The sequence below is a fragment of the Salvelinus namaycush genome, chromosome 34 (assembly GCF_016432855.1).
Source record: "Salvelinus namaycush isolate Seneca chromosome 34, SaNama_1.0, whole genome shotgun sequence".
NCBI lineage: Eukaryota > Metazoa > Chordata > Actinopteri > Salmoniformes > Salmonidae > Salvelinus > Salvelinus namaycush.
Window position 1 is genome coordinate 9,226,269 of NC_052340.1, and position 25,549 is coordinate 9,251,817.

The 25,549-nt window shown below is 42.0% G+C and overlaps 1 protein-coding gene across 1 annotated transcript; it reads right to left on the minus strand.

The window, feature by feature from the left end:
- Positions 1-723: 723 nt before the first annotated feature.
- il15l (interleukin 15, like) lies at positions 724-23,264 on the minus strand. The gene is made up of 4 exons (XM_038973854.1): positions 23,106-23,264; positions 22,464-22,511; positions 4,847-4,987; positions 724-837 (listed from the first exon to the last, which is right to left on the minus strand). Exons 1-4 carry the CDS (start codon positions 23,262-23,264, stop codon positions 724-726), a joined length of 462 nt encoding a protein of 153 aa, XP_038829782.1.
- Between the last annotated feature and the right edge of the window lie 2,285 nt (positions 23,265-25,549).

Sequence of the window (25,549 nt, forward strand, 5' to 3'; positions counted from 1 at the left end):
TGGTTGGGCACCCGTAAAACTGCTGCCATTTCTTCCGGCTCTAACCAGAGTAGAAAGAGGAGTGGGAGGCCCCAGTGCACAACTGAGCAAGAGGACAAGTTCATTAGAGTGTCTAGTTTGAGAAACAGACACCTCACAAGTCCTCAACTGGCAGCTTCATTAAATAGTACCCACAAAATACCAGTCTCAACGTCAACAGTGAAGAGGTGACTCTGGAATGCTGGCCTTCTAGGCAGAGTTGCAAAGAAAAAGTCATATCTCAGACTGGCCAATAGAAAGAAAATATTAAGATGGGCAAAAGAACACAGACACTGGACCGAGGAACTCTGCCTAGAAGAAGAACATCCCGGAGTCGCCTCTTCACTGTTGACGTTGAGACTGGTGTTTTGCGGGTTGGAACACAGGAGTGATGGTTGCTGATAATGGGCCTCTGTACGCCTATGTAGATATTCCATAAAAAAATATGCCGTTTCCAGCTACAATAGTCATTTACAACATTAACAATGTCTACACTGTATTTCTGATCAATTTGATGTTATTTTAATGGACAAAACATTTACTTTTCTTTAAAAAACAAGGACATTTCTAAGTGACCCCAAACTTTTGAACGGTAGTGTATATAGTATTTTGCTACATCTAGCAATTGTTCATGTAGCTTTCTGCTCTTATGTGAGTCCTTGGATGTCCCTGGCTATGGGTGTGTACATCTCAGTGGCTGGCTGGCTACTGAGACCCCTGATTGTTCATCCACTCCAGAATTCCTAGTAATGTTGTTAAGAAATCATTTGCTGCCTGTTCTCTGTGGACCTCACAGTGTGGACAGTTGGCACCATCCATCTGCAATACAAAGAGGAAAACACTCACAACATAGGTATTCATAGTAAAATAATAATGCTAATATTTTAAGTACTAGTTGGAATACACAGAAAGAGAGAGAGCCAGTGAGATCAGACTATACTGATAGTAACATAATGGTCGATGTCAATGAACTGACAGTTAAATATTCACAACAATCCACCAGTGTCTATCATTTACACTTATGCAAATGGTCTCTACATTAGGCATGTGAGACGCTGCTAGGGCAGTTTAAATTATTTCACTGTTTGAATACTTATCTTAAATGATTATCAAGTACTCACAAAAAAATACTATGTTGAGAATATCTAATGCAGGCACATTTATGTTAATTTGCTTAACGCCAGCCATGACATTTTTTGTTGGTCTTTTTAACCATTAACTAAGGTTGCCAACTTCATACTTGAGTCAACAATGAAAAGAAGTGCGATTTGAAATGAGTTTATTGAACAGGCATGTCATCAAAGCTTTTGCGAAGTGGTGTTATGCATAACTTTTTTGGTCTAAATCTGAATATCAGTTATGAAAAAATATAGCTACAAGCAGCAATTCCAGGGGGCCAAGAACACCATGGCCACATTTAAGTCACCATCTGGTCAATCATTACGCAAAGTTTGGTGACAAAAGACCAGGCGGTCATGTAGTGTCATCAAATAATATTGGAAGAAAGAGCAGCAGCATTTTATTACAAAAATGTATTGTATTGAAAAAAAAGTATAATTTGCGGAAAATCTAATAGGCAGAGTTTAATGGGCCTTTTTTGGTAACAAATATGGGAAACAAACATTCAAGTTAACTACCAGTCAAAAGTTTGGACACACCTACTCATTCAAGGGTTTTTCTTTATTTGTTAAACTTTATACATTGTAGAATAATAGTGAAGACATCAGAACTATGAAATAACACATATGGAATCCTGTAGTAACCAAAAAAGTGTTAAACAAATATATTAAATATTAAAATATATATATTTTTTTGCCTTGATGACAGCTTTGCACACTCTTGGCATTCTCTCAACCAGCTTCACTTGAAATGCTTTCCAACAGTCTTGAAGGAGTTCCCACATATGCTGAGTACTTGTTGTTGGCAGCTTTTGCTTCACCATCTCAATTGGGTTGAGGTTGTGTGATTGTGGAGGCCGGTCATCTGATGCAGCACTCCATCACTCTCCTTTTTGGTCAAATAGCCCTTACAGGGCCTGGAGGTGTGTTGGGTCATTGTTCTGTTGAAAAACAAGTGATAGTCCCACTAAGCGCAAACCAGATGGGATGGCGTATCGCTGCAGAATGCTGTGGTAGCCATGCTGGTTAAGTGTGCCTTGAATTCTAAATAAATCAAAGACAGTGTCAACAACAAAGCACCCCCACACCATCACACCTCCTCCTCCATGCTTCACTGTGGGAATCACACATGCGGAGATCATCCGTTCACCTACTCTGCGTCTCACAAAGACACATCAATTGGAGCCAAAAATCTCAAATTTGGACTCATCAGACCAAAGGACAGATTTCCACCGGTTTAATGTGCATTGCTCGTGGTTTTTGGCCCAAGCAAGTCTCTTCTTATTATTGATGTCCTTTAGTAGTGGTTTCTTTGCAGCAATTCGACCATGAAGGCCTGATTGAAGGCCTGCCTCCTCTGAAAAGTTGATGTTGAGATGTGTCTGTTACTTGAACTCTGTGAAGCATTTATTTGAGCTTAATTTCTGAGGATGGTAACTTTAATTAATTTATCCTCTGCAGCAGATGTAACTCTGGGTCTTCCTTTCCTGTGGCCATCCCATCTGGTTTGAACTTAGTGGGACTATCATTTGTCTTTCAATAGGACAATGACCCAACACACCTCCAGGCCCTGTAAGGGCTATTTGACCAAGAAGGAGAGTGATGGAGTGCTGCACCCGATGACCGGCCTCAACCCAATTGAGATGGTGAAACAAAAGCAGCCAACAAATGCTCAGCATATGTGGGAACTCCTTCAAGACTGTTGGAAAAGCATTCCAGGTGAAGCTGGTTGAGAGAATGCCAAGAGTGTGCAAAGCTGTCATCAAGGCAAACTTTGCTACTTTGAGAAATCTGTTTAACACTTTTTTGGTTACTATATGATTCCATATGTGTTATTTCATAGTTTTGATGTCTCCACTATTATTCTACAATGTAAAAAATAGTACAAATAAATAAAAACCCTGGAATGACTAGGTGCGTCCAAACTCTTGACTGGTACTGTATATACAAAATGACATGGGCTGCAGATCAAACGGGCAGGAGATATGCTCGTTCAAAGCTTGATGTGGGACAAAAAGTATAATTTGCAGAAATTTTCATAGGCATAGGTCCTCATGGGAAACTTGTTGCTCATGAGGGGCTGCATATGTGTACAAAATTAAAATGCCATGACTGTAGATCAAACGGGACAGGATATACAGTGCATTCGGAAAGTGTTCAGACCACTGACTTTTTCCACATTTTGTTACGTTACAGCCTTATTACAAAATTGATTAAATTGTGTTGTTTCTCCTCATCAATCTAAACACAATACGTAATGACAAAGCAAAAACAGCTTTTTAGAAATGTATGTGCACATTTATAAAAAATACAAAACTGAATAATCAAATTGACATGTATTCAGACCCTTTACTCAGTACTTTGTTGAAGAACCTTTGGCAGCGACTAAAGCCTCGATTCTTCTTGTTTCTCATGGTCTGTGAGCCTTTAGGTGCCTTTTGGCAAACTCCAAGCAGGCTGTCATAAGCCTTTTACTGAGGAGTGGCTTCCGTCTGGCCACTCTACCATAAAGGCCTGATTGGTGGAGTGCTGCAGAGATGGTTGTCCTTCTGGAAGGTTCTCCCATCTCCACAGAGGAACTGTGGAGCTCTTTCAGAGTGAGCATCGGGTTCTTGGTCACCTTCCTGACCAAGGCCATTCCCCCAATTGCTCAGTTTGGCCGGGCGGCCGGCTGTAGGAAGAGTCTTGGAGGTTCCAAACTTCTTCCATTTAAGAATGATGGAGGCCACTGTGTTCTTGGGGACCTTCAATGCTGCAGAAATGTTTTGGTATCCTTCCCCAGATCTGTGCCTCGACACACTCCTATCTCGAAGCTCTACAGACAATTCCTTTGACCTCATGGCTTAGTTTTTGCCCTGCCATGCACTGTCAAATCAATTGAATTTACCACAGGTGGACACCAATGAAGTTGTAGAAACATGATCAATGATGATCAATGGAAACAGGATGCATCTGAGCTCAATTTCAAGTCTCATAGCAAAGGGTCTGAATACTTATGTAAATAAGGTATTTCAGTTTTTTACTTTTAATAAATTGGCATACACTTAAAAAAAATCTGTTTTCGCTTTGTCATTATGGGGCATTGTGTGTAGATTGAAAAACCTTTATTTAATCCATTTTAGAATTTGGCTGTAACGTAACAAAAATATGGAAAAAGTCAATGGGTCTGAATACTTTCCGAATGCACTGTATGCTTGTTCAAAGTTTGGAATTTCAGTTGATTAGTATATTTATTAGAGAAAGGGGCCAACAACCGGAGGCTTGTCGGTTCGAATCCCAGTGCTAATTGGTCTTTTGAACAATCCGACCAGCTATTTTGCCAATAATGGGCAAAAGATCAGAAATGGGCTGCCTGTGTAAACGCAGCCTTAGTAGCGCTAGAATTTCTAAACTATTCCATTGAGATTGTTTTTATCTTAAAATAACCATGCTATCAGTCAATGGTGACATGAGGCTTATGTTTCTCTTATAAACACAGATTTAAAATGTTAAACAAATGTGTGAGAACTGTCTGAGAATAACAATAGCATAAGGAAACAGTAACAAATCAGCTATTCAGACTCTCTCCATCATTTTCACCTAGACAACAATATGCTCTATAGCTGGAATTAAACTATACTCAGACAGCCAAAGGACAAGGTAGAATCAAAAACATCCCATTGCACCTCAAATGCAGCTGGCCTGTGTCTCCCTCACACTGATTGGCTTACCTGTTTTATTAAGGACGTCAATTTAGTCAGTCGTTTGGTTAGTCTTTTCTGGTGTAAGGATGAGGAACGTTTCCCATATTCTAACATCAGGACTTTCACTTCTGCCGTAAAGCATGTGAGTGTGGACCTGGGGCATTTCTGCTGAGGAGATGAGGGAATAATATGAAACTCAAACAATGGATGTAAAACATCTAAAAATCCAGACAATATTTAACAGATCCAAATATGTATCTTTCTTTGGTGGTGAGAGACGAGCGTTACCTTCATGTAATGTAAAATGCTTTGAGTTATAAGCCCATTATATAAATGAAAATAAATAATCCGATTTGTGCATGGACAAAACAGTTCAGTTAACTAACCCAGGATGATAAATTCCAACAATTATAATTAAATATTGTGTCTAACTGTCTAACCTTCAGCGCAGTGAGTGTCATTTACTACGTCTCCATAATTTTGTCCTATACAATGCCTAGTGAAAGCCGACACACCCCTTGCACAGTCTTCACATTTTGCTGCCTTAAAATTTAACTGGATTTTTTCCTACAGATTTACACAACCTACTCCACATTTTCAAAGTGAAAGACAATTATAGAACATTTCCCAAATTCATTCATATTTTTTTTTAAATGAAGATGTCTTGATTGCGTATGTCTTTACACCCCAGAGTTAATACTTGGTGGAAGCAACTTTGGCAGCCACTACAGCCGTAAATAATTCTGAATAAGATTCTACCAACTTTGTACAGCTCTTGGGGCAACATACAGTGCCTTCAGAAAGTATTCGCACCCTGTCATGGACCGGCACTGCTGCTCATTCTGTTCACCATTTCCGGTGGTCGACATCACTGGCCTTCTAGGCTGCACTGAACTGTGTCATTAAGCACACCTGGTTTCAATTCCTCACTGATTGTGTTTGTATAAATGTGCCCTTTGTTTCTGCATTGGGCTGTTGATTATTGGTCCAATGTCCATTGGTAATGTGAGTACCTGTGCTGTGTTTTGGCTTTCGTGCCACTTGTATTGCGCAGATGATTGCAGGTCTCATCCCGTGTGGTATCATTTTGCGCTTGTGTATTTATTCGAGGTACTCCTTGCTCTTTTGTTTGGGGCTCAACCCTGTGTTTTGTATACATGTTTGTTTGGTGTTTATCCCCGTGCCTTTACATGGCACGCTGTAACTTAGGGAAATAAAACCCTGCGCCTGTCTCCCGATCCCTTTATACCAATGTGACACACCCCTTGACCTTCTCCGCATTTTGTTGTGTTACAAAGTGGGATTAAAATGGAATTAATTGTCTTTTTTTTGTCAATGTTCTACACAAAATACTCTAATGTCAAAGTGGAAGAGAAATTGCAACATTTGTAAAGAAATATATGAAAAATAAAACATATCACTTGATTAGATAAGTATTCAACACCCTGTCAATACATGTTAGAATCACCTTTGGCAACGATTACAGCTGTGAGTCTTTCTGGGTAAGTTTCTATGAGCTTTCCACACCTGGATTGTGCAAAATTTGCTGATTTATTATTTTCAAAATCCTTCAAGATCTGTCAAATTGGTTGCTGATCATTGCTAGACAACCATTTTCAAGCTCAGCCACTCTGGAACATTCACTGTCGTCTTGATAAGCAACTCCAGTGTAGATTTGGCCTTGTGTATTAGGTTGTTGTCCTGCTGAAAGGTGAATTTGTCTCCCAGTGTCTGGTGGAAAGCAGACTGAACCAGGTTATCCTCTAGGATTTTGCCTGTGTTTAGCTCAATTCCGTTTAATTTTCATCCTAAAAAACTCCCCAGTTCTTAACGATTCCAAGCATACCCATAACATGATGCAGCCACCACTATGCTTGAAAATATGGAGAGTGGTACTCAGTAATGTGTTTTATTCGATTTGCCCCAACCATTAAATGTAATCAGGACAAAAAGTGCATTTCTTTGCCACATTTTTTTGCAGTATTACTTTAGTGCCTTGGTGCAAACAGGGTGCATGTTTTGGAATATTTTCTATTCTGTACAGGCTTCCTTTTCGCTCTGTCAATTAGGTTAGTATTGAGTAACTACAATGTTGTTGATCCATCCTCAGTTTTCTATCACAGCCATTAAAATCTGTGACTGTTTTAAAGTCACCATTGGCCTTATGGTGAAATGAGTTATGAGTTATGAATCTGAGTTAGGAAGGAAATCCAAAGTGTTTTTAATAACCATGCTCAAAGGGATATTCAATGTCTGTTTTTTTTTTGTTTTTTTTACCCACCTACCAATAGGTGCCCTTCTTTGCGAGGCATTGAAAAACCTCCCTGGTCTTTGTGGTTGAATCTGTGTTTGAAATTCACCTTACAGTTAATTGTATATGTGGGGTACAGAGATGAAATAGTCATCCAAAAATCAACTATGCAATTTATGTGACTTGTTAAGCAAATTATTATTTCTGAACTTATTTAGGCTTGCCCTAACAAAGTGGTTGAATATTTATTGACACGAAGACATTTCAGGTTTGAATTTTTTATATTTTTTGTACTTTTTGCCACCCAATTTTGTGATATCCAATTGGTAGTTAGTGTTGTCCCATCACTGCAACTCCTGTACGGTCTAGGGAGAGGCGATGGTCGAGAGCCATGCGTCCTCCGAAACATGACCCTGTATTACCATACTGCTCATCCTGTGTCTTCTTGACCTACCACCACTCTCCCAATGCGCTCTCTCTCTCTCTCTCTCTGTGTGTGTGATTCTGTGGGCGGAGACAGGTCTGCTGGAGTCAGATCAGACCCCCACCAGCTGCAACCTGTTCCATAATCAAGACCTCTACAAATACTCAGCCCTGCCACTTCCACGCTGCCAGATTGTAGCCTCTGCTCATTCAGTCTGCATTTGAGCCATTGGCTCATGCAGTCTGCGTTTTAGCCATTGGCTCATGCATAGAGCCTGTTTCCATGTTGTGCCCGTTTTCCCTTGCATGACGCCGTTTTCTCTCCACTACAGTTCCGTCCGCTCTGAGTGGTCCCTGTCTCCAGCCCCACGTCTCGTCAGTCCTGCCACCCTGCCGAGAACACCCACTCCACTGCTTCTTTGGATTCCGCTACGGAACTACTTAACCAGCCCCAACTCCCCTCGCTCCAGCCTCAGAACCTGGCTTCTTGCAACCCGCCCAAGCTTCCCCTGGCCTGCACTCCATCTTTTCAATAAATAACCTTGGATACCTTATCCCAATCTCCTCGTCTGCGTCTGCTCTTGGGTTCACCTGCTCCGCTCCGCGTAACACCCTGCCAAGCCACACTGCTCGCTTAACCTGGAAGCCAGCCGCACAAATGTGTCGGAGGAAACACTGTACAGCTGGTGACCGAAATCAGTGTGCATGCGCCCGGCCCGCCACAAGTAGTCGTTAGAGCGCAATTGGACAAGTACCACCCTGGCAAGCTAAACCCTCCCCTAACCCGACCGATGCTGGGCCAATTGTGTGCCGCCTGATGGGTCTCCCAGTCGCGGCCGTCTGCGACACAGCCTGGGATCGAACCTGGGTCTGTAGTGATAGTGGAAAGCAGCTTTTCATTTTTTATTAATTTGTAAAAAAATTCCAAAAACATAATTCCACTGTGGAAAAAGTAAATGGCTGTGAATACTTTGTCAAAATTGCTCAAGCTTTCTAAATTTGGTTGAATCATTCGGAATCATTGATAGTCACTTATATACAGATTATTTCACTTAATTCACTGTATCACAATTCTAGTAGGTTAGAAGTTTACATACACCAAGTTGACTGTGCCTTTTAACAGCTTGGAAAATTCCAGAAAATCATGTCATGCTAATTGACATCATTTGAGTCAATTGGAGGTTTACCTGTGGATGTATTTCAAGGCCTACCTTAAAACTCAGTGCCTCTTTGCTTGACCTCATGGGAAAATTAAAAGAAATCAGCCAAGAAGAAATCAGCCAATTGTAGACCTCCACAAGTCTGGTTAATCCTTGGGAGCAATTTCCAAATGCCTGAAGGTACCACGTTCATCTGTACAAATAATAGTACGCAAGTATAAACACCATGGGACCACGCAGCCGTCATACCGCTCAGGATGGAGACACGTTCTGTCTCCTAGAGATGAATGTACTTTAGTGTGAAAAGTGCAAATCAATCCCAGAACAACAGCAAAGGACCTTGTGAAGATGCTGGAGGAAACAGGTACAAAAGTATCTTTATCCACAGTAAAACAAGTCCTATATCGACATAACCGGAAAGGCCGCTCAGCAAGGAAGAAGCCACTGCTCCAAAACTTCCATAAAAATGCCAGACTATTGCTTGCAACTGCACATGGGGACAAAGATTGTACTTTTTGGAGAAATGTCCTCTGGTCTGATGAAACAAAAACAGAACTATTTGGCCATAATGACCATTGTTATGTTTGGAAGAAAAAGGGGAAGGCTTGCAAGTCGAAGAACACCATACCAACCGTGAAGCACGGGGGTGGCAGCATCATGTTGTGGGGGTGCTTTGCTACAGGAGGGACTGGTGCACTTCACAAAATAGATGGCTTCATGAGGCAGGAAAATTTGTGGATATATTGAAGCAAAATCTCAAGACATCAGACAGGAAGTTAAAGCTTGGTCGCAAATGGGTCTTCCAAATGGACAATGACCCCAAGCATACTTCCAACGTTGTGGCAAAATGGCTTAAGGACAACAAAGTCAAGGTATTGGAGTGGCCATCACAAAGCCCTGACCTCAATCATATAGAAAATTTGTGGGCGGAACTGAAAAAGCTTTATCGAGCAAGGAGGCCTAGAAACCTGACTCAGTTACACCAGCTCTGTCAGGAGGAATGGCCAAAATTCACACAACTTATTGTGGGAAGCTTGTGGAAGGCTACCTGAAACGTTTGACCCAAGTTAAACAATTTAAAGGCAATGCTACCAAATACTAATTGAGTGTATGTAAACTTCTGACCCACTGGGAATGTGATGAAAGAAATAAAAGCTGAAATAAATCATTCTCTCTACTATTATTCTGACATCCTAACTGACCTAAGACAGGGAATTTTTACAAGGATTAAATGTCTTCCAACTTCAACTGTATGTCTCAGGTCTGATAAAGCCTGCATATCACATTTTATTGGTCACATACACATAGTTAGCAGATGTTGTTGCGAGTGTAGCGAAATGCTTCTAGTTCCGACAGTGCAGCAATATCTAACATGTAATCTAACAATTCCACGACAACTACCTAATACACACAAATCTAATAAAGGAATGGAATAAGAATATATACAAATAAATATATGGATGGGCAATGACAGAGCGGCACAGGCAAGATGCAATAGATTGCATAAAATACAGTACACACATATGAGATGAGTAATGCAAGATATGTAAACATTATTAAAGTTACTAATAATCCTTTTTTAAAGTGGCGGATGATTTCGAGTCTGTTTGTAGGCAGCAGCCTCTCTGTTAGTGATGGCTGTTTAACAGTCTGATGGCCTTGAAATAGAAGCTGTTTTTCAGTCTCTTGGCCCCAGCTTTGATGCACCTGTACTGACCTCACCTTCTGGATGGTAGTGGGGTTAACAGGCAGTGGCTTGGGTGGTTGTTGTTCTTGATGATCTTTTTGGCCTTCCTGTGACATCAGGTGCTGTAGGTGTCCTGGAGGGCAGGTAGTTTGCCCCCGGTGATGCATAGGCAGACCGCACCACCCCCTGGAGAGCCTTGCGGTTGTGGGTGGTGCAGTTGCCTTACCAGGCTGTGATACAGCCCGACAGGATTCTTTCAAATGTGCATCTGTAAAAGTTTGTGAGGGTTTTAGGTGACAAGACACATTTCTTCAGCCTCCTGAGGATGAAGAGGTGCTGTTGAGCCTTCAACACACTGTCTTTGTGGGTGGACCATTTCAGTTTGTCCATGATGTGTATGCCGAGGAACATAAAACTTTCCACCTTCTCCACTGCTGTCCCTTCGATGTGGATAGGGTGGTGCTCCCTCTGCTGTTTCCTGAAGTCCACGATCATCTCCTTTGTTTTGTTGATGCCGCGTGAGAGGTTGTTTTGCTGACTGAGTGCCCTCACCTCCTCCCTGTAGGCTGTTTCGTCATTGTTGGTAATCAAGCCTACTACTACTGTGTCATCTGCAAACTTGATGATTGAGTTGGAGGTGTGCATGGCTATGCAGTCATTGGTGAACAGGGAGTACAGGAGGGGGCTGAGCATGCACCCTTGTGGGGCCCCAGTGTTGAGGATCAGCAAAGTGGAGATGTTGTATCCTACCTTCACCACCTGGGTGCGGCCCGTCAGGAAGTCCAGGACCCAATTGCACAGGGCAGGGTTAAGACCCAGGGCCTCAAGCTTAATGTTGAGCTTGGAGGGTACTATGGTGTTGAATGCTAAGCTATAGTCAATGAACAGCATTCTTACATAGGTATTCCTCTTGTCCAGAAGGGATAGGGCAGTGTGCAGTGTTATGGTGATTGCATTGTCTGAGGACCTATTGGGTCGGTAAGCAAATTGAAGTGGGTCTATGGTGACAGGTAAGGTGGAGTGATATGATCCTTGACTAGCCTATCAAAGCACTTCATGAGGACAGAAGTGAGTGCTACTGGGAGATAGTCATTTAGTTCAGTTGCCTTTGCCTTCTTGGGTACAAGAACAATGGTGGAAACCTTGAAGCATGTGGGGAAAACAGAATGGGATAGGGAGAGACTGAATATGTCTGTGAACACTCCAGCCAGCTGGTCTGCGCATGCTCTGAGGCTAGGGATGCCGTCTGGGCCAGCAGCCTTGCGAGGGTTAACACGTTTAAATGTCTTACTTACGTTGGCCATGGAGAAGGAGAGCCCACAGTCCTTGGTAGCGGGCTGCGTCGGTGGCACTGTATTATCCTCAAAGCAGGCAAAGAAGGTATTTAGATTATCTGTAAGCAAGATGTCGGTGTCCGTGACGTGGCTGGTTTTCTTTTTTGTAGTCCGTGATTGTCTGTAGACCCTGCCACGTGTCTGAGCCGTTGAATTGCGACTCCACTTTGTCTCTATGCTGACATTTTGCTTGTTTAATTGCCTTGCGGAGGGAATAACTACACTGTTTCTATTCCGCCATATTCCCAGTCACCTTTTCATGGTTAAATGCGGTGACTCGTGCTTTCAGTTTTGCTCGAATGCCGCCATCTATCCACGGTTTCTGGTTAGGGTAGGTTTTAATAGTCTTCTCCTATGCACTTCCTTATAAACTCACTCACCGAATCAGCATATACGTCAATATTATTCTCTGAGGCTACCCAGAACATGTCCCAGTCTGCGAGATCAAAACAATCTTGAAGTGTGGATTCCGAATGGTCAGACCAGCGTTGAATAGTTCTTAACAAGGGTACATCCTGTTTGAGTTTCTGCCTATAGACAAGATGTGGTGTATGTTTAACCGAGATAGAGAGAACCTGGAGGAGCAGAACAAATGCCTCAGTATTCCTAATTATCCTGGCATCTGGGAGAAAACACCACAGGATGAACCCAAAGTGGCTTATGGTGCCCTCCAATTTATATGGTAGGGTTTGAACCAGCCATGACTGAGCATTCTTGGTATCAGCTATATAAAAAACAGCATGGTCTGTAAAGGGTAGGCTGCTGGGCTGACTAGTCTCAATTATAGCAATAATTAATCAATATTAAATAAAGATGATTGTTTGAAGAAATGACAAAGTCTCTCTCAGTACTGAATTTCCACGACAAGGCTGGGACAGCGGGAGGGGGGTCGGACACTGTGGCCCCGTCCGACGATACCCCCGGACAGGGCCAACCAGGCAGGATATAACCCCACCCACTTTGCCAAAGCACAGTCCCCACACCACTAGAGGGACATCAACAGACCACCAACTTACTACCCTGAGACAAGGCTGAGTATAGCCCACGAAGAACTCCTCCACCGCCCGAGGGGACATAAAACCGGACAGAAAGATCACGTCTGTGACTCAACCCACTCAAGTCACGCACCCCTCAGAGGTATGGCATGGAAGAGCACTAGTAAGCCAATGACACAGCCTCCGCAACAGGGTCAGAGGCAGAGAATCCCAGTGGAGAGATGGGAGTTGGCCAGGCAGAGACGGCAAGGGTGGAGGAGCATGGCTCCAGTGCCTTGCCGTTCACATTCGCACCCCTGGGCCAGACTACACTCAATCGTAGGACCTACTGAAGAGATGAGTCTTCAGTAAAGACTTAAAGTTCAAGACCAAGTCTGCAGAATTTTTACTAGGATTAATTGTCAGGAAATGTGAAAAACTGAGTTTAAATTATTTGGCTAAGGTGTATGTAAACTTCCGACTTCAACTGTATGCACGACAGGACCAAATCGGAGGGATAGGTAGGAGCAAGCCAATGTAATTATTTGTAGGTTAGCAGTAAAACCTTGAAATCAACCCTAGCCTTAACAGGAAGCCAGGCTAGCACTGGAGTAATATGATCCAATTTTTTGGGTTCTATTCAAGATTCTAGCAGCCATGTTTAGCACTAACTGAAGTTTATTTAGTGCCTTATCCAGGTAGCCGGAGAGTAGAGCATTGCCATAGTCTAATCTTGAAGTGACAAAAGCATGGATTAGCTTTTCTGCATCGTTTTTGGAAAAAGTTTCTGATTTTTGCAATGTTATGGAAAAAAGCTGTCCTTGAAATATTCTTGATATGTTTGTCAAAAGAGAGATCAGGGTCCAGAGTAACGCTGAGGTCCTTCACAGTTTTATTTGAGACGACTCTACAACCATCAAGATTAATTTTCAGATCCAACAGCAGATCTCTTTGCTTCTTGGGACCTAGAACTAGCATCGCTGTTTTGTCCCAAGTTTAAAAGTAAAGCATTTGCCGCCATCCACTTCTTTATGTCTGAAACATAGGCTTCCAGGGTAGGCAATTTTGGAGCTTCACCATGTTTCATCTAAATGTACAGCTGTGTGTCGTCCGCATAACAGTGAAAGTTGACATTGTGTTTCCAAGTGACATCACCAAGAGGTAGAATATATTGTGAAAACAATAGTGGTCCTAAAACAGAATCTTGAGGTATGTCGAAACATGCAATTGATTTGTCAGAGGACAAACCATCTACAGAGACAAACTGATATCTTTCCGACAGATAAGATCTAAACCAGGCAAGAACTTGTCCGTGTAGTCCAATTAGGGTTTCCAATCTATCCAAAAGAATGCTGTGATCGATGGTGTCAAAAGAAGCACTAAGGTCCAGGAGCACGAGGACAGATGCAGAGCCTTGGTCTGACGCCATTAAAAAGGTAATTTATCACCTTCACGAGTGCAGTCTCAGTGCTATGATGGGGTCTAAAACCAGACTGAAGCGTCTTGTACACATTATTTGTCTTCAGGAAGTCAGTGAGTTGCTACGCAACAGTTTTTTCTAAAATGTTTGAGAGGAATAGGAGATTCGATATAGGCCGATCGTTTTCTTACATTTTCCGGGTCAAGGTTTGGCTTTTTCAAGAGAGGCTTTATGACTGCCACTTTTAGTGAGTTTTGGAGAAATACGCAGATTGAAAAAGGAGTCCGTAATTTGCTTTCTAATGATCATAATCTTTTCTTCGAATAAGTTCATTAATTCATCACTGCTGAAGTGAAAGCCATCCTCTCTTGGGGAATGCTGCTTTTTAGTTAGCTTTGCGACAGTATCAAAAAGAAATGTTGGATTGTTCTTATTCTGCTCAATTAGGTTGGAAAAATAGGATGATCAAGCACAAGTGAGGGCTCTTCGATATTCCACGGTACTGTTTTTCCAAGCTAATCGGAAGACTTCCAGTTTGGTGGAGCGCCATTTCCGTTCCAATTTTCTGGAAGCTTGCTTCAGGGCTCGGATATTTTCTGTATACCAGGGAGAACATTTCTTGTGACAAATGTTTTTTGTTTTTAGGGGTGCGACTGCATTTGAGGTATCACGCAAGGTTAGATTTAGATCCTCAGTTAGGTGGTTAACCAATTGTTGTACTCCGATGTCCTTGGGTAAGTGGAGGGAGTCTGGAAGGGAATCTTTGAGTTGTCCAAGAATTTATAGCACGGCTTTTGATGATACTTAGTTGGGGTTTAAGCAGATTATTTGCTGCGATTGCAAACGTAATAAGATGGTGGTCTGATAGTCCAGGATTATGAGGAAAAACATGAATATCTAAAATATTTATTTCACGGGACAAAACTAGATCCAGGGTATGACCGTGGCAATGAGTAGGTCCGGAGACCCACGAAGTCGATGATGGCTCTGAAAGCCTTTTGAAGTGGGTCTGTGGACTTTTCCATGTGAATATTAAAGTCATCAAAAATGTGAATATTATCTGCCATGACTACAAGGTCCGATAGGAATTCAGGGAACTCAGTGAGGAACACTGTATAAGGCCCAGGGGGCCTGTAAACAGTAGCTATAAAAAATGATTGAGTAGGGTGCATAGAAGCTCAAAAGATGAAAACGCAGTCTTTTTTTATTATTGAAATTTGCTGTCGTAAATGTTAGCAACACCTCTGCCTTTGCGGGATGCGCGGTGGATATGGTCACTAGTGTAACCAGGAGAGGCCTCATTTAACACAGTAAATTAATCAGGCTTGAGCCATGTTTCAGTCAGGCCAATCACATCAAGATTATGGTCAGTGATTAGTTAATTGACTAAGACTGCCTTGGAAGTGAGGGATCTAACATTAAGTAGCCCTATTTTGAGATGTGAGATATCACAATGGTTTCATGCATGTTAACATTAGAAGCCTCCTCCCTAAGTTTGTTTTATTCACTGCTTTAGCACACTCTGCTACCCGGATGTCCTTGCTGTATCTGAATCCTGGTTTAGGAAGACCACCAAAAACCCTGAAATTTCCATCCCTAACTATAAGATTTTCCGACAAGATAGATTGCGGTGTTGCAATCTACTGCAGAGATAACCTGCAGAGTTCTGTCTTACTATCCAGGTCTATACCCAAACAATTTGAGCTTCTACTTTGAAAAATCCACCTTTCCAGAAACAAGTCTCTCACCGTTGCCGCTTGCTATAGACCACCCTCTGCCCCCAATTGTGCCCTGGGCACCATATGTGAATTGATTGCCCCCCCTATCTTCTTGTGCTTGTGCTGCTAGGTGACCTAAACTGGGACATGCTTAACACCCTGGCCATCCTACAATCTAAGCTTGATGCCCTCAATCTCACACAAATTATCAATGAACCCACCAGGTACAACCCCAAATCTGTAAACACAGGCACCCTCATAGATATCATCCTAACCAACTTGCCCTCCAAATACAACTCTGCTGTTTTCAACCAAGATCTCAGCGATCACTGCCTCATTGCCTGAATCCGTAATGGGTCTGCGGTCAAACGACCACCCCTCATCACTGTCAAACGCTCCCTAAAAAACTTCAGCGAGCAGGCCTTTCTAATCGACCTGGCCTGGGTATCCTGGAAGGATATTGACCTCATCCCGTCAGTAAAGGATGCCTGGTTATTCTTTAAAAGTGCCTTCCTCACCATCTTAAATGAGCATGCACCATTCAAAAAATGTAGAACCAGGAACAGATATAGCCCTTGGTTCTCTCCAGACCTGACTGCCCTTGACCAGCACAAAAGAACACTGTGGCATTCTGCATTAGCATCGATTAGCCCCTGTGATATGCAACTTTTCAGGGACGTTAGGAACCAATATACACAGGCAGTTAGGAAGCTAAAGCTAGCTTTTTCAAGCAGAAATTTGTATCCTGTAGCACAAACTCAAAAAAGTTTTGGGACACTAAAGTCCATGGAGAGTAAGAGGACCTCCTCCCAGCTGCCTACTGCACTGAGGCTAGGAAACACTGTCACCACTGAAAAATCCACTATAATTGAGAATTTCAATAAGCGTGTTTCTACGGCTGGCCATGCTTTCCACCTGGCTACCCCTACCCCGATCAACAGCCCTGCACCCCCCACAGCAACTCGTCCAAGCCTCCCCCATGTCTCCTTCACCCAAATCCAGATAACTGATGTTCTGAAAGAGCTGCAAAATCTGGACCCCTACAAATCAGCCGGGCTAGACAATCTGGACCCTCTCTTTCTAAAATTATCTGCCGAAATTGTTGCAACCCCTATTACTAGCCTGTTCAACCTCTCTTTCGTATCATCTGAGATTCCCAAAGATTGGAAAGCTGCCGCGGTCATCCCCCTCTTCAAAGGGGGTGACACTCTAGACCCAAACTGCTACAGACCTATATCTATCCTACCCTGCCTTTCAAAGGTCTTCGAAAGCCAAGTTAACAAACAGATTACCGACCATTTTGAATCCCACCGTACCTATGCAATCTGGTTTCAGAGCTAGTCATGGGTGCACCTCAGCCACGCTCAAGGTCCTAAACGATATCATAACCGCCATCAATAAGAGACATTACTGTGCAGCCGTATTCATCGACCTGGCCAAGGCTTTCGACTCTGTCAATTACCACATTCTTATCGGCAGACTCAACAGCCTTGGTTTCTCAAACGATTGCTTCACCTGGTTCACCAACTACTTCTCTGATAAAGTTCAGTGTGTCAAATCGGAGGGCCTGTTATCCAGACCTCCGGCAGTCTCTATGGGGGTGCCACATGGTTAAATTCTCGGGCCGACTCTCTTCTCTGTATACATCAATGATGTCGCTCTCGCTGCTGTTGAATCTCTGAACCACCTCTACGCAGATGACACCATTCTGTATACTTCTGGCCCTTCTTTGAACAGTGTTATTAACTAACCTCCAGACGAGCTTCAATGCCATACAACTCTCCTTCCGTGGCCTCCAACTGCTCTTAAATGCAAGTAAAACTAAATGCATGCTCTTCAACCGATCGCTGCCCGCACCTGCCCGCCCGTCCAGCATCACTACTCTGGACGGTTTTGACTTAGAATACGTGGACAACTATAAATACCTTGGTGTCTGGCTAGACTGTAAGGTCTCCTTCCAGACTCACATTAAACATCTCCAATCCAAAATTAAATCTAGAATCGGCTTCCTACTTCACAACAAAGCATCCTTCACTCATGCTGCCAAACATACCCTCGTAAAACTGACCATCCTACCGATCCTCGACTTCGACGATGTCATTTACAAAATAACCCCCAACACTCTACTCAACAAATTGGATGCAGTCTATCACAGTGCCATCTGTTTTGTCACTAAAGCCCCATATACCACCCACCACTGCGACCTGTACGCTCTCGTTGGCTGGCCCTCGCTTCATACTCATCGCCAAACCCACTGGCTCCAGGTCATCTATCTACAAGTCTCTGCTAGGTAAAGCCCAACCTTATCTCAGCTCACTGGTCACATAGCAGCCCCCACCCGTAGCACGCGCTCCAGAAGGTATATCTCACTGGTCACCCCCAAAGCCAATTCTTCCTTTGACCGCCTTTCCTTCCAGTTCTCTGCTGCCAATGACTGGAATTAACTGCAAAAATCACTGAAGCTGGAGACATATCTCTCTCACTAGCTTTAACTTCTTTGGGGTAGGGGGCAGTATTTTCACATCCGGATGAAAAGCGTGCCCAGAGTAAACTGCCTGCTACTCAGGCCCAGATGCTAGGATATGCATATTATTAGTAGATTTGGATAGAAAACACTCAGAGGTTTCTAAAACTGTTTGAATGATGTCTGTGAGTATAACAGAACTCATATGTCAGGCAAAAACCTGAGAAACATTCCAACCAGGAAGTGGGAAATCTGAGGTTTTAGTTTTTCAACTCTGCTTATCCAAGATACAGTGGAAATGGGGTCATGTTGCATTGCCTAAGACTTCCACTAGATGTCAACAGTCTTTAGAACCTTGTTTGATGCTTCTACTGTGAAGTGGGGGCGAATGAGAGGGGATTGAGTAAGGTCTCTCCCAGAGTGCCACGAGCTGACCATGTGCGTTCATGTGAGAGTTAGCTTGAGTTCCATTGCATTTCTGAAGACAAAGGAATTCTTGGAACATTATTGAAGATTTATGTTAAAAACATCCTAAAGATGTATTCTATACTTCGTTTGACATGTTTCTACAGACTGTAATATAACTTTTTGGACTTTTCGTCCATACTTCCGCTGGACTTGCACGTGCATCACGAGTTTAGATTGTGTACTGAACGCGCGAACAACAAGGAGGAATTTGGACATAAATGATGGACATTATCGAACAAAACAAACATTTATTGTGGAACTGGGATTCCTGGGAGTGCATTCTGATGAAGATCATCAAAGGTAAGTGAATATTTATAATGCTATTTCTGATGTCTGTTGACTCCAACATGGCGGATATCTCTTTGGGTTGATTTGTCGTCTGAGCGCCGTACTCAGATTATTTTTTTAAAATCTGACAGCGGTTGCATTAAGGAGAAGTATATCTTAAATCTGTGAATAACACTTGTATCTTTTATCAATGTTTATTATGAGTATTTCTGTGAATTGATGTGGCTCTCTGCAAAATCACCGGATGTTTTGGAACTATTGAACATAACGCGCCAATGTAAACTCAGATTTTTGGATATAAATATGAACTTTACCGAACAAAACATACATGTATTGTGTAACATGAAGTCCTATGAGTGTCATCTGATGAAAATCATCAAAGGTTAGTGATTCATTTTATCTATATTTGTGCTTTTTGTGACTCCTCTCTTTGGCTGGAAAAATGCCTGTGTTTTTCTGTGACTTGGCTCTGACCTAACATAATCGTTTGGTTTGCTTTCGTCGTAAAGCCTTTTTGAAATCGGACACTGTGGCTGGATTTACAACAAGTGTATCTTGAAAAAGGTGTAAAATACATGTATGTTTGAGGGATTTTAATTATGGGATTTCTGTTGTTTTGAATTTGGCGCCCTGCAGTTTCACTGGCTGCTGACGAGGTGAGACGCTACCGTCCCACATACCCTAGAGAGGTTAAGCACCAGCTGTCAGAGCAGCTCACAGATCACTGCACCTGTACATAGCCCCTCTGTAAATAGCCCATCCAACTACCTCATCCTCATACTGTATTTATTTATTTATTTATCCTGCTCCTTTGCACCCCAGTATCTCTACTTGCACATTCATCTTCTGCACATCTACCATTCCAGTGTTTAATTGCTATATTGTAATTACTTCGCCACCATGGCCTATTTATTGCCTTACCTCCCTTATCCCACCTCATTTGCACACTCTGTACATAGACTTTTTCTACTGTATTAGTGACTGTATGTTTGTTTATTCCATGTTTAACTCTGTTGTTGTATGTGTGGAACTGCTTTGCTTTATCTTGACCAGGTCTCGGTTGTAAATGAGAACTTGTTCTCAACTAGCCTACCTGGTTAAATAAAGGTGAAATAAATAAATTAAATAAAAACAATCTCTTTTAATAATGACAGGAATGGAGGAGGTCTTTATTCCAGTGAGTTTGCTAAGACGAACACCGCCATGTTTAATTTTGCTCAACCTAGATCGAGGCACAGATGCAGTCTCAATGGGGATAGCTGAGCTGACTACACTGACTGTGCTAGTGGCAGACTCCACTAAGCTGACAGCCTGCTGCATGGCCTATACCCTCTCTCATTGTGGAGCTAGAGGAGTTAGAGCCCTGTCTATGTTGATAGATAAGATGAGAGCACCCCTCCAGCTAGGATGGAGTCCGTCACTCCTCAGCAGACCAGGAAGAGGGCCAATTATCTACAAATTCTATCTTTCGGGAGGGGCAGAAAACAGTTTTCAACCAGCGATTGAATTGTAAGACTCTGCTGTAGAGCTCATCACTCCCCCTAAGGGGGCCAGAGACAATTACTTGATGCCGACAATTTGAGTAATTGACCCACTGCAAAATTAAACTATCCCAGGGTTAGGTATTCAGACGTCTGAGGCGGGCTTTCCTTTAACTTTTTACCTGGGCTTTGTTTCTTTCATATTTATTTTGATCCTGACAAACTCCCCAGTCCTTGCTGGTGATAAGCATACCAATAACATGATGCTGCCACCACAATACTTTACAATACATAGGGTTCACTCTTTGTTGTATTGGATTTGACCCAAAACTATAATTTTTAACTCAGGCCAAAAAGTTATTTTCTGTGTTGTGGGATAGAAAAATTTAATAATTACCTGATTTTGTTTGAAATTAATAGTTAACGATTATATATTTAACTAAGAGTAAAGACTGGCCTGCTAAGGCTGAGTTTTATGGTGTCCACTCTAGCTTCCTGCAGCTAGTCTGGGTGTCGAGTACATGGGTTTTACTAGAGATAGCTTGAAGCTGACAATTGATTGATGTCTCTGTGATAAAAAACCAAACAGCCACATTTCATTCTAGGATTAGTGGTGCGTGTGAGACATATGTCTCCGGTCTGATTAAGCCTGCATTCCATAGACAAGATATGGTGTATGTTTAGCCGAGATAGAGATATCCTGGAGGAGCAGAACAAAGGCCTCAGTATTCCTAATTATCCTGGCATCTGGGAAACTAAGACAAGGTGAGGTTAATAATAACACCAGAGGCAGATGACCAGGAGATGAACCCAGAGTGGCCCTTAGTCTGATGGCCCTTAATCTGCATGGGAAGGGTGGAGCCATGAATGCATTTTTAGGTCTACTATATACACAACTTTGCATTTCTGTAAAAGTTAAGCACTCAGTCTGACAGTCAAGACTGTTGGATTGACGGCCTCAATACTGCAATAATTTATCGATATTAAATAAAGATGATTGTTTGAAGAAATGACCAAGTCTCTCTCAGTACGGAATTTCCATGACAGTTGTCTTGCAGTATTACCTAACGACCTTGTTGCAAACAGAATGGATGATTTTGACCTAACATAATCGTTTGTAGTGCTTTCGCTGAAAAGCATATTTGAAATCAGACACTTTGGTGGGATTAACAACAAGATGACCTTTAAAATGGTATAAGAACCATGTATGTCTGAGGAATTGTAATTATGAGATTTCTGTTGTTTTGAATTTGGCGCCCTGCACTTTCACTGGCTGTTGTCATATCATCCCGTTACCGGGATTGCAGCCATAAGAAGTTTTAACACAGGCTTCCTTCTTTTCAGTTTGTCATACAGGCCTGTAATGTTAAGTGAATGCAATATTGTTGATCCTCTGTATTTTCAAGTATTATGATGGCAGCATCGTGGTATGGGTATGATTGTTTATTCCAAAGACACACCAGAATGGCTTTAAACCAGTGTTTATGACTGGTTTAGTCTCAGACCTGGCTTAAATTTTCTTGAAAATCTGAGAAAAGGTTTGAGTACAGCTGTCCGTCAACAATTCCCAACCAAATGTACTTATATTATCTTGAGTAATTTGGACAAAAACAATGGATATATGTTGCCCTAAGAGTTGTGCATGGTTAGTTGAATTTTATTCTAAATTATTCAATGCTGTAATGGCTGCCAATGGTGCTTCCACCAATTATTAACTCTGGGATGTGAAGACATACGCAATCAATACATTTTCTTTTTTTTATGATTAATTCATTTGGGAAATGTTCTATACTTTTTTCTTACACTTTGAAAATGTGGAGTAGGTTGTGTAAATCTGTAGGAAAAAATCCAGTTGAATCCCTTTTTAGATAAAATTTTAAGACAGCAAAATGTGAAGACTGTGCAAGGGGTGTGTAGGCTTTCACTAGCGACTGTATTAGGTATTCAGAAATAACACATAAAAAGAAACCACATACCTTATAATCAGCTAAAGTTGGGGTGTACAGTCTGCAATCAAATGATTCCTGGTATAACAGAAAATAACAGGCTTCAACACAGATAATGTAAACATAAAAACAAACAGTCAAAAAGTATTGAAAATTAGTGCTGTAACAGATGGATGTTGATTGTACAGTGACTTCAATGTATTCCATCACACACTGAGTGTACATAACATTAGGAACACCTGCTCTTTCCATGACATAGACTGACTCTGTGAATCCAGGTGAAAGCTATGATCTCTTATTAATATCACTTGTTAAATACACTTCAATCATGGTAGTAGGCTCCAGCCGCACCGATTTGAGTATGTCAACTTGCAACGCTGTCGGGTTTTTCACGCTCAACAGTTTCCCGTGTGTATCAAGAATGGTCCACGCCCCAAAGGACACCCAGCCAACTTGACACAACTGTGGGAAGCATTGGAGTCAACATGGGCCAGCATCCTTGTGAAACGCTTTCGACACCTTGTAGAGTCCATGCACAGACAAATTGAGGCTGTTCTGAGAGCAAAAAATGGCCCCAGTCAAGATTAGGAAGGTGTTCCTCATATTTCGTACACACAGTGTATATTTCATGAGGTAATATGATTTTTTTAAATACTGAAAACATCTTGATACCATCTTGTGAACTTCCTCCTTAATAAATGTTTGCACAATTTGGTGAATTTCTGGAGTGCTAATGGATTGTCCATAAGCCTGTGTCATTGTCATGCCAATGAAGAAGAGAAACCACAGCAAAACGTTTAGAAGAGAGTCAGTCCTCTGTCTCCTCAACATGGCATGGGTCCACTCTGTCACAGGAGCTTCAGATCAGTGGGAAAGTCGCTTAAATTAGTAGAATTAGTTTAAAATCCTCCATTGTTTTGGGGTTCAGCCTCTTGTCCATGTCATCTGCAGCCTTCTTTGTGACACAGTATATCCCCTGTGTGTAGTAGTAGCAGTAGTAGAGATGAGTCAAGACTCCAGCTATATGCCTCCTCCTTAGCCAGTAGGCTCCCCACTTTTGGAAGAAGGGTAAAACGTCCTATCTTCTATCTTCCTGGTGACTTATTATGCAGCATCTTTCTTGTGTGTACTGGAACGCAGCAGAAGAAATGAGTCAGGTCTTCAGCATCTGCCTCCTTTTTCTTGGCTAGGCTCCTCACTGTTGAGAGAGAGAAAGAGTAACTGTTTAAGTGAACAATGCTTATGAAGAGAATATTGCTGACATTTATGAAAGATGTCATACATAATTTATCACTGATTATAAAAGGTACAACATTTACATTGTTATCTATGTTATCTACTTGAAAAAATAAATCACATTTCAAAGGAGAACAAGGCTGCCATGGAAATTTGAATGTTCTTGAGAAATGACATTTGTTTTATATGAATAACATGAACATGAATCACTATGTGTAATACTTTTCTAATAATAAGGCTATAATATATATATATATTTTATATATATTATTTAACTAGGCAAGTCAATTAAAAAGAAAATTCTTATTTACAATGAAAAAACCCGGACGACGCTGGGCCAATTGTGCGCCGCCCTATGGGACTCCCAATCACGGCCGGATGTGATACAGCCTGGATTCAAACCAGGGACTGTAGTGACGCCTCTTGCACTGAGATGCAGTGCCTTAGACCACTGCACCACTCGGGAGCCCCGTAGCCTATTTAGAGGTATGGAATGGAGACATGACACATTGGACACTGGACAAAGACATGACTCAAATGAGCATATAAATGACATAATGAGGAATAGGCCTAATATATTTTGAATCCACCGTTGGCAACTTATGTGACCATAAAAGTCTGTGCGCGACCATGCACAGTAAAACTATTTGGTTGCAAAAGTTACTGTCCTGCCATACAGCTTAAGGCAGGTTTTCAGTTTGTCTATCGACATGTCTGTCGACATGCAGTGACATCATAAACATTCTATTGTCATCCGTCATCATACTTATCGTTGTCGTTATGAAAATAAACACAAAAATGACCGGCTGCATGACATCAGCAGCCTGGTGGTCCAAAATAGCATAATTGCTGTATTTTAACACCAATAAACCCATCCTTTTAAAAATAAATTAAGTTTATGTCAATAGCAAACCAGGCAGCTAAAAGCAACTGTCTAAACAATGTTTTGGTTATTTTCTAGCTTGTTAGCTAGCTAGCCAGTTCAAATAATGACCACATCATAGCTGACAACAGCTTTGTATTTATTATTACAGGAAAATAAACTTACAACAAGATCATTATTTACAAGTTAATGGTGAGCTAATTACAGAAAATAGCTTGCAGTTGTGTGTGTGACGAAACACAAACAGGGCATTCTAACAGAATTTTCAAACTTGTGCATAAGTGGTGTGGAGTCCCATTTCTGGGTGTGAAGCTTCGATTCTGTTAGGAATCGACTCCTCGACTCCTAAGATTCACTACTTTTGCAACATTGGAAACTACACTACATGTCTAAAAGTATGTGGACACTCGCTTGTCGAACATCTCATTCCAAAATCATGGACATGAATATGGAGTTGGTTCCGCCTTCGCTGCTATAACAGCCTCCACTGTTCTGGGAAGGCTTTCCTTTAGATGTTGGAACATTGCTGCGGGGCATTGCTTCCATTCAGCCAAAAGAGCATTAGTGAGGTCGGGCACTGATGTTTGGCGATAAGGCCTGGCTCACGGTCTGCGTTCCATTTCATCCATTTCAAAGATGTTCGATGGGGTTGAGGTCAGGGCTCTGTGCAGGCCAGTCAAGTTCTTCCACAGCGATCTCAACGAACCATTTGTGTATGGACATCGCTTTGTGCACAGGGGCATTGTCATGCTGAAACAGGAAAGGGCCATCCCCAAACTGTTGCCACAAAGTTGTGTTTGATTCTAGCTTGAAATACTTGCTATACTAGAAGTTAATGATTACATGTACAAGGAATGTATATGGCGGGATCAATGGAGAGTGAAAAAGCACTAGGGATATGGAAAGTTACTGAGTGAGGAAAACTGCAAACACTTTTTGCGGTTTGCGGTTGCGGTTGCGGTTGCGGTCACTGATAAAGTTGAATAGCCGTGGATTA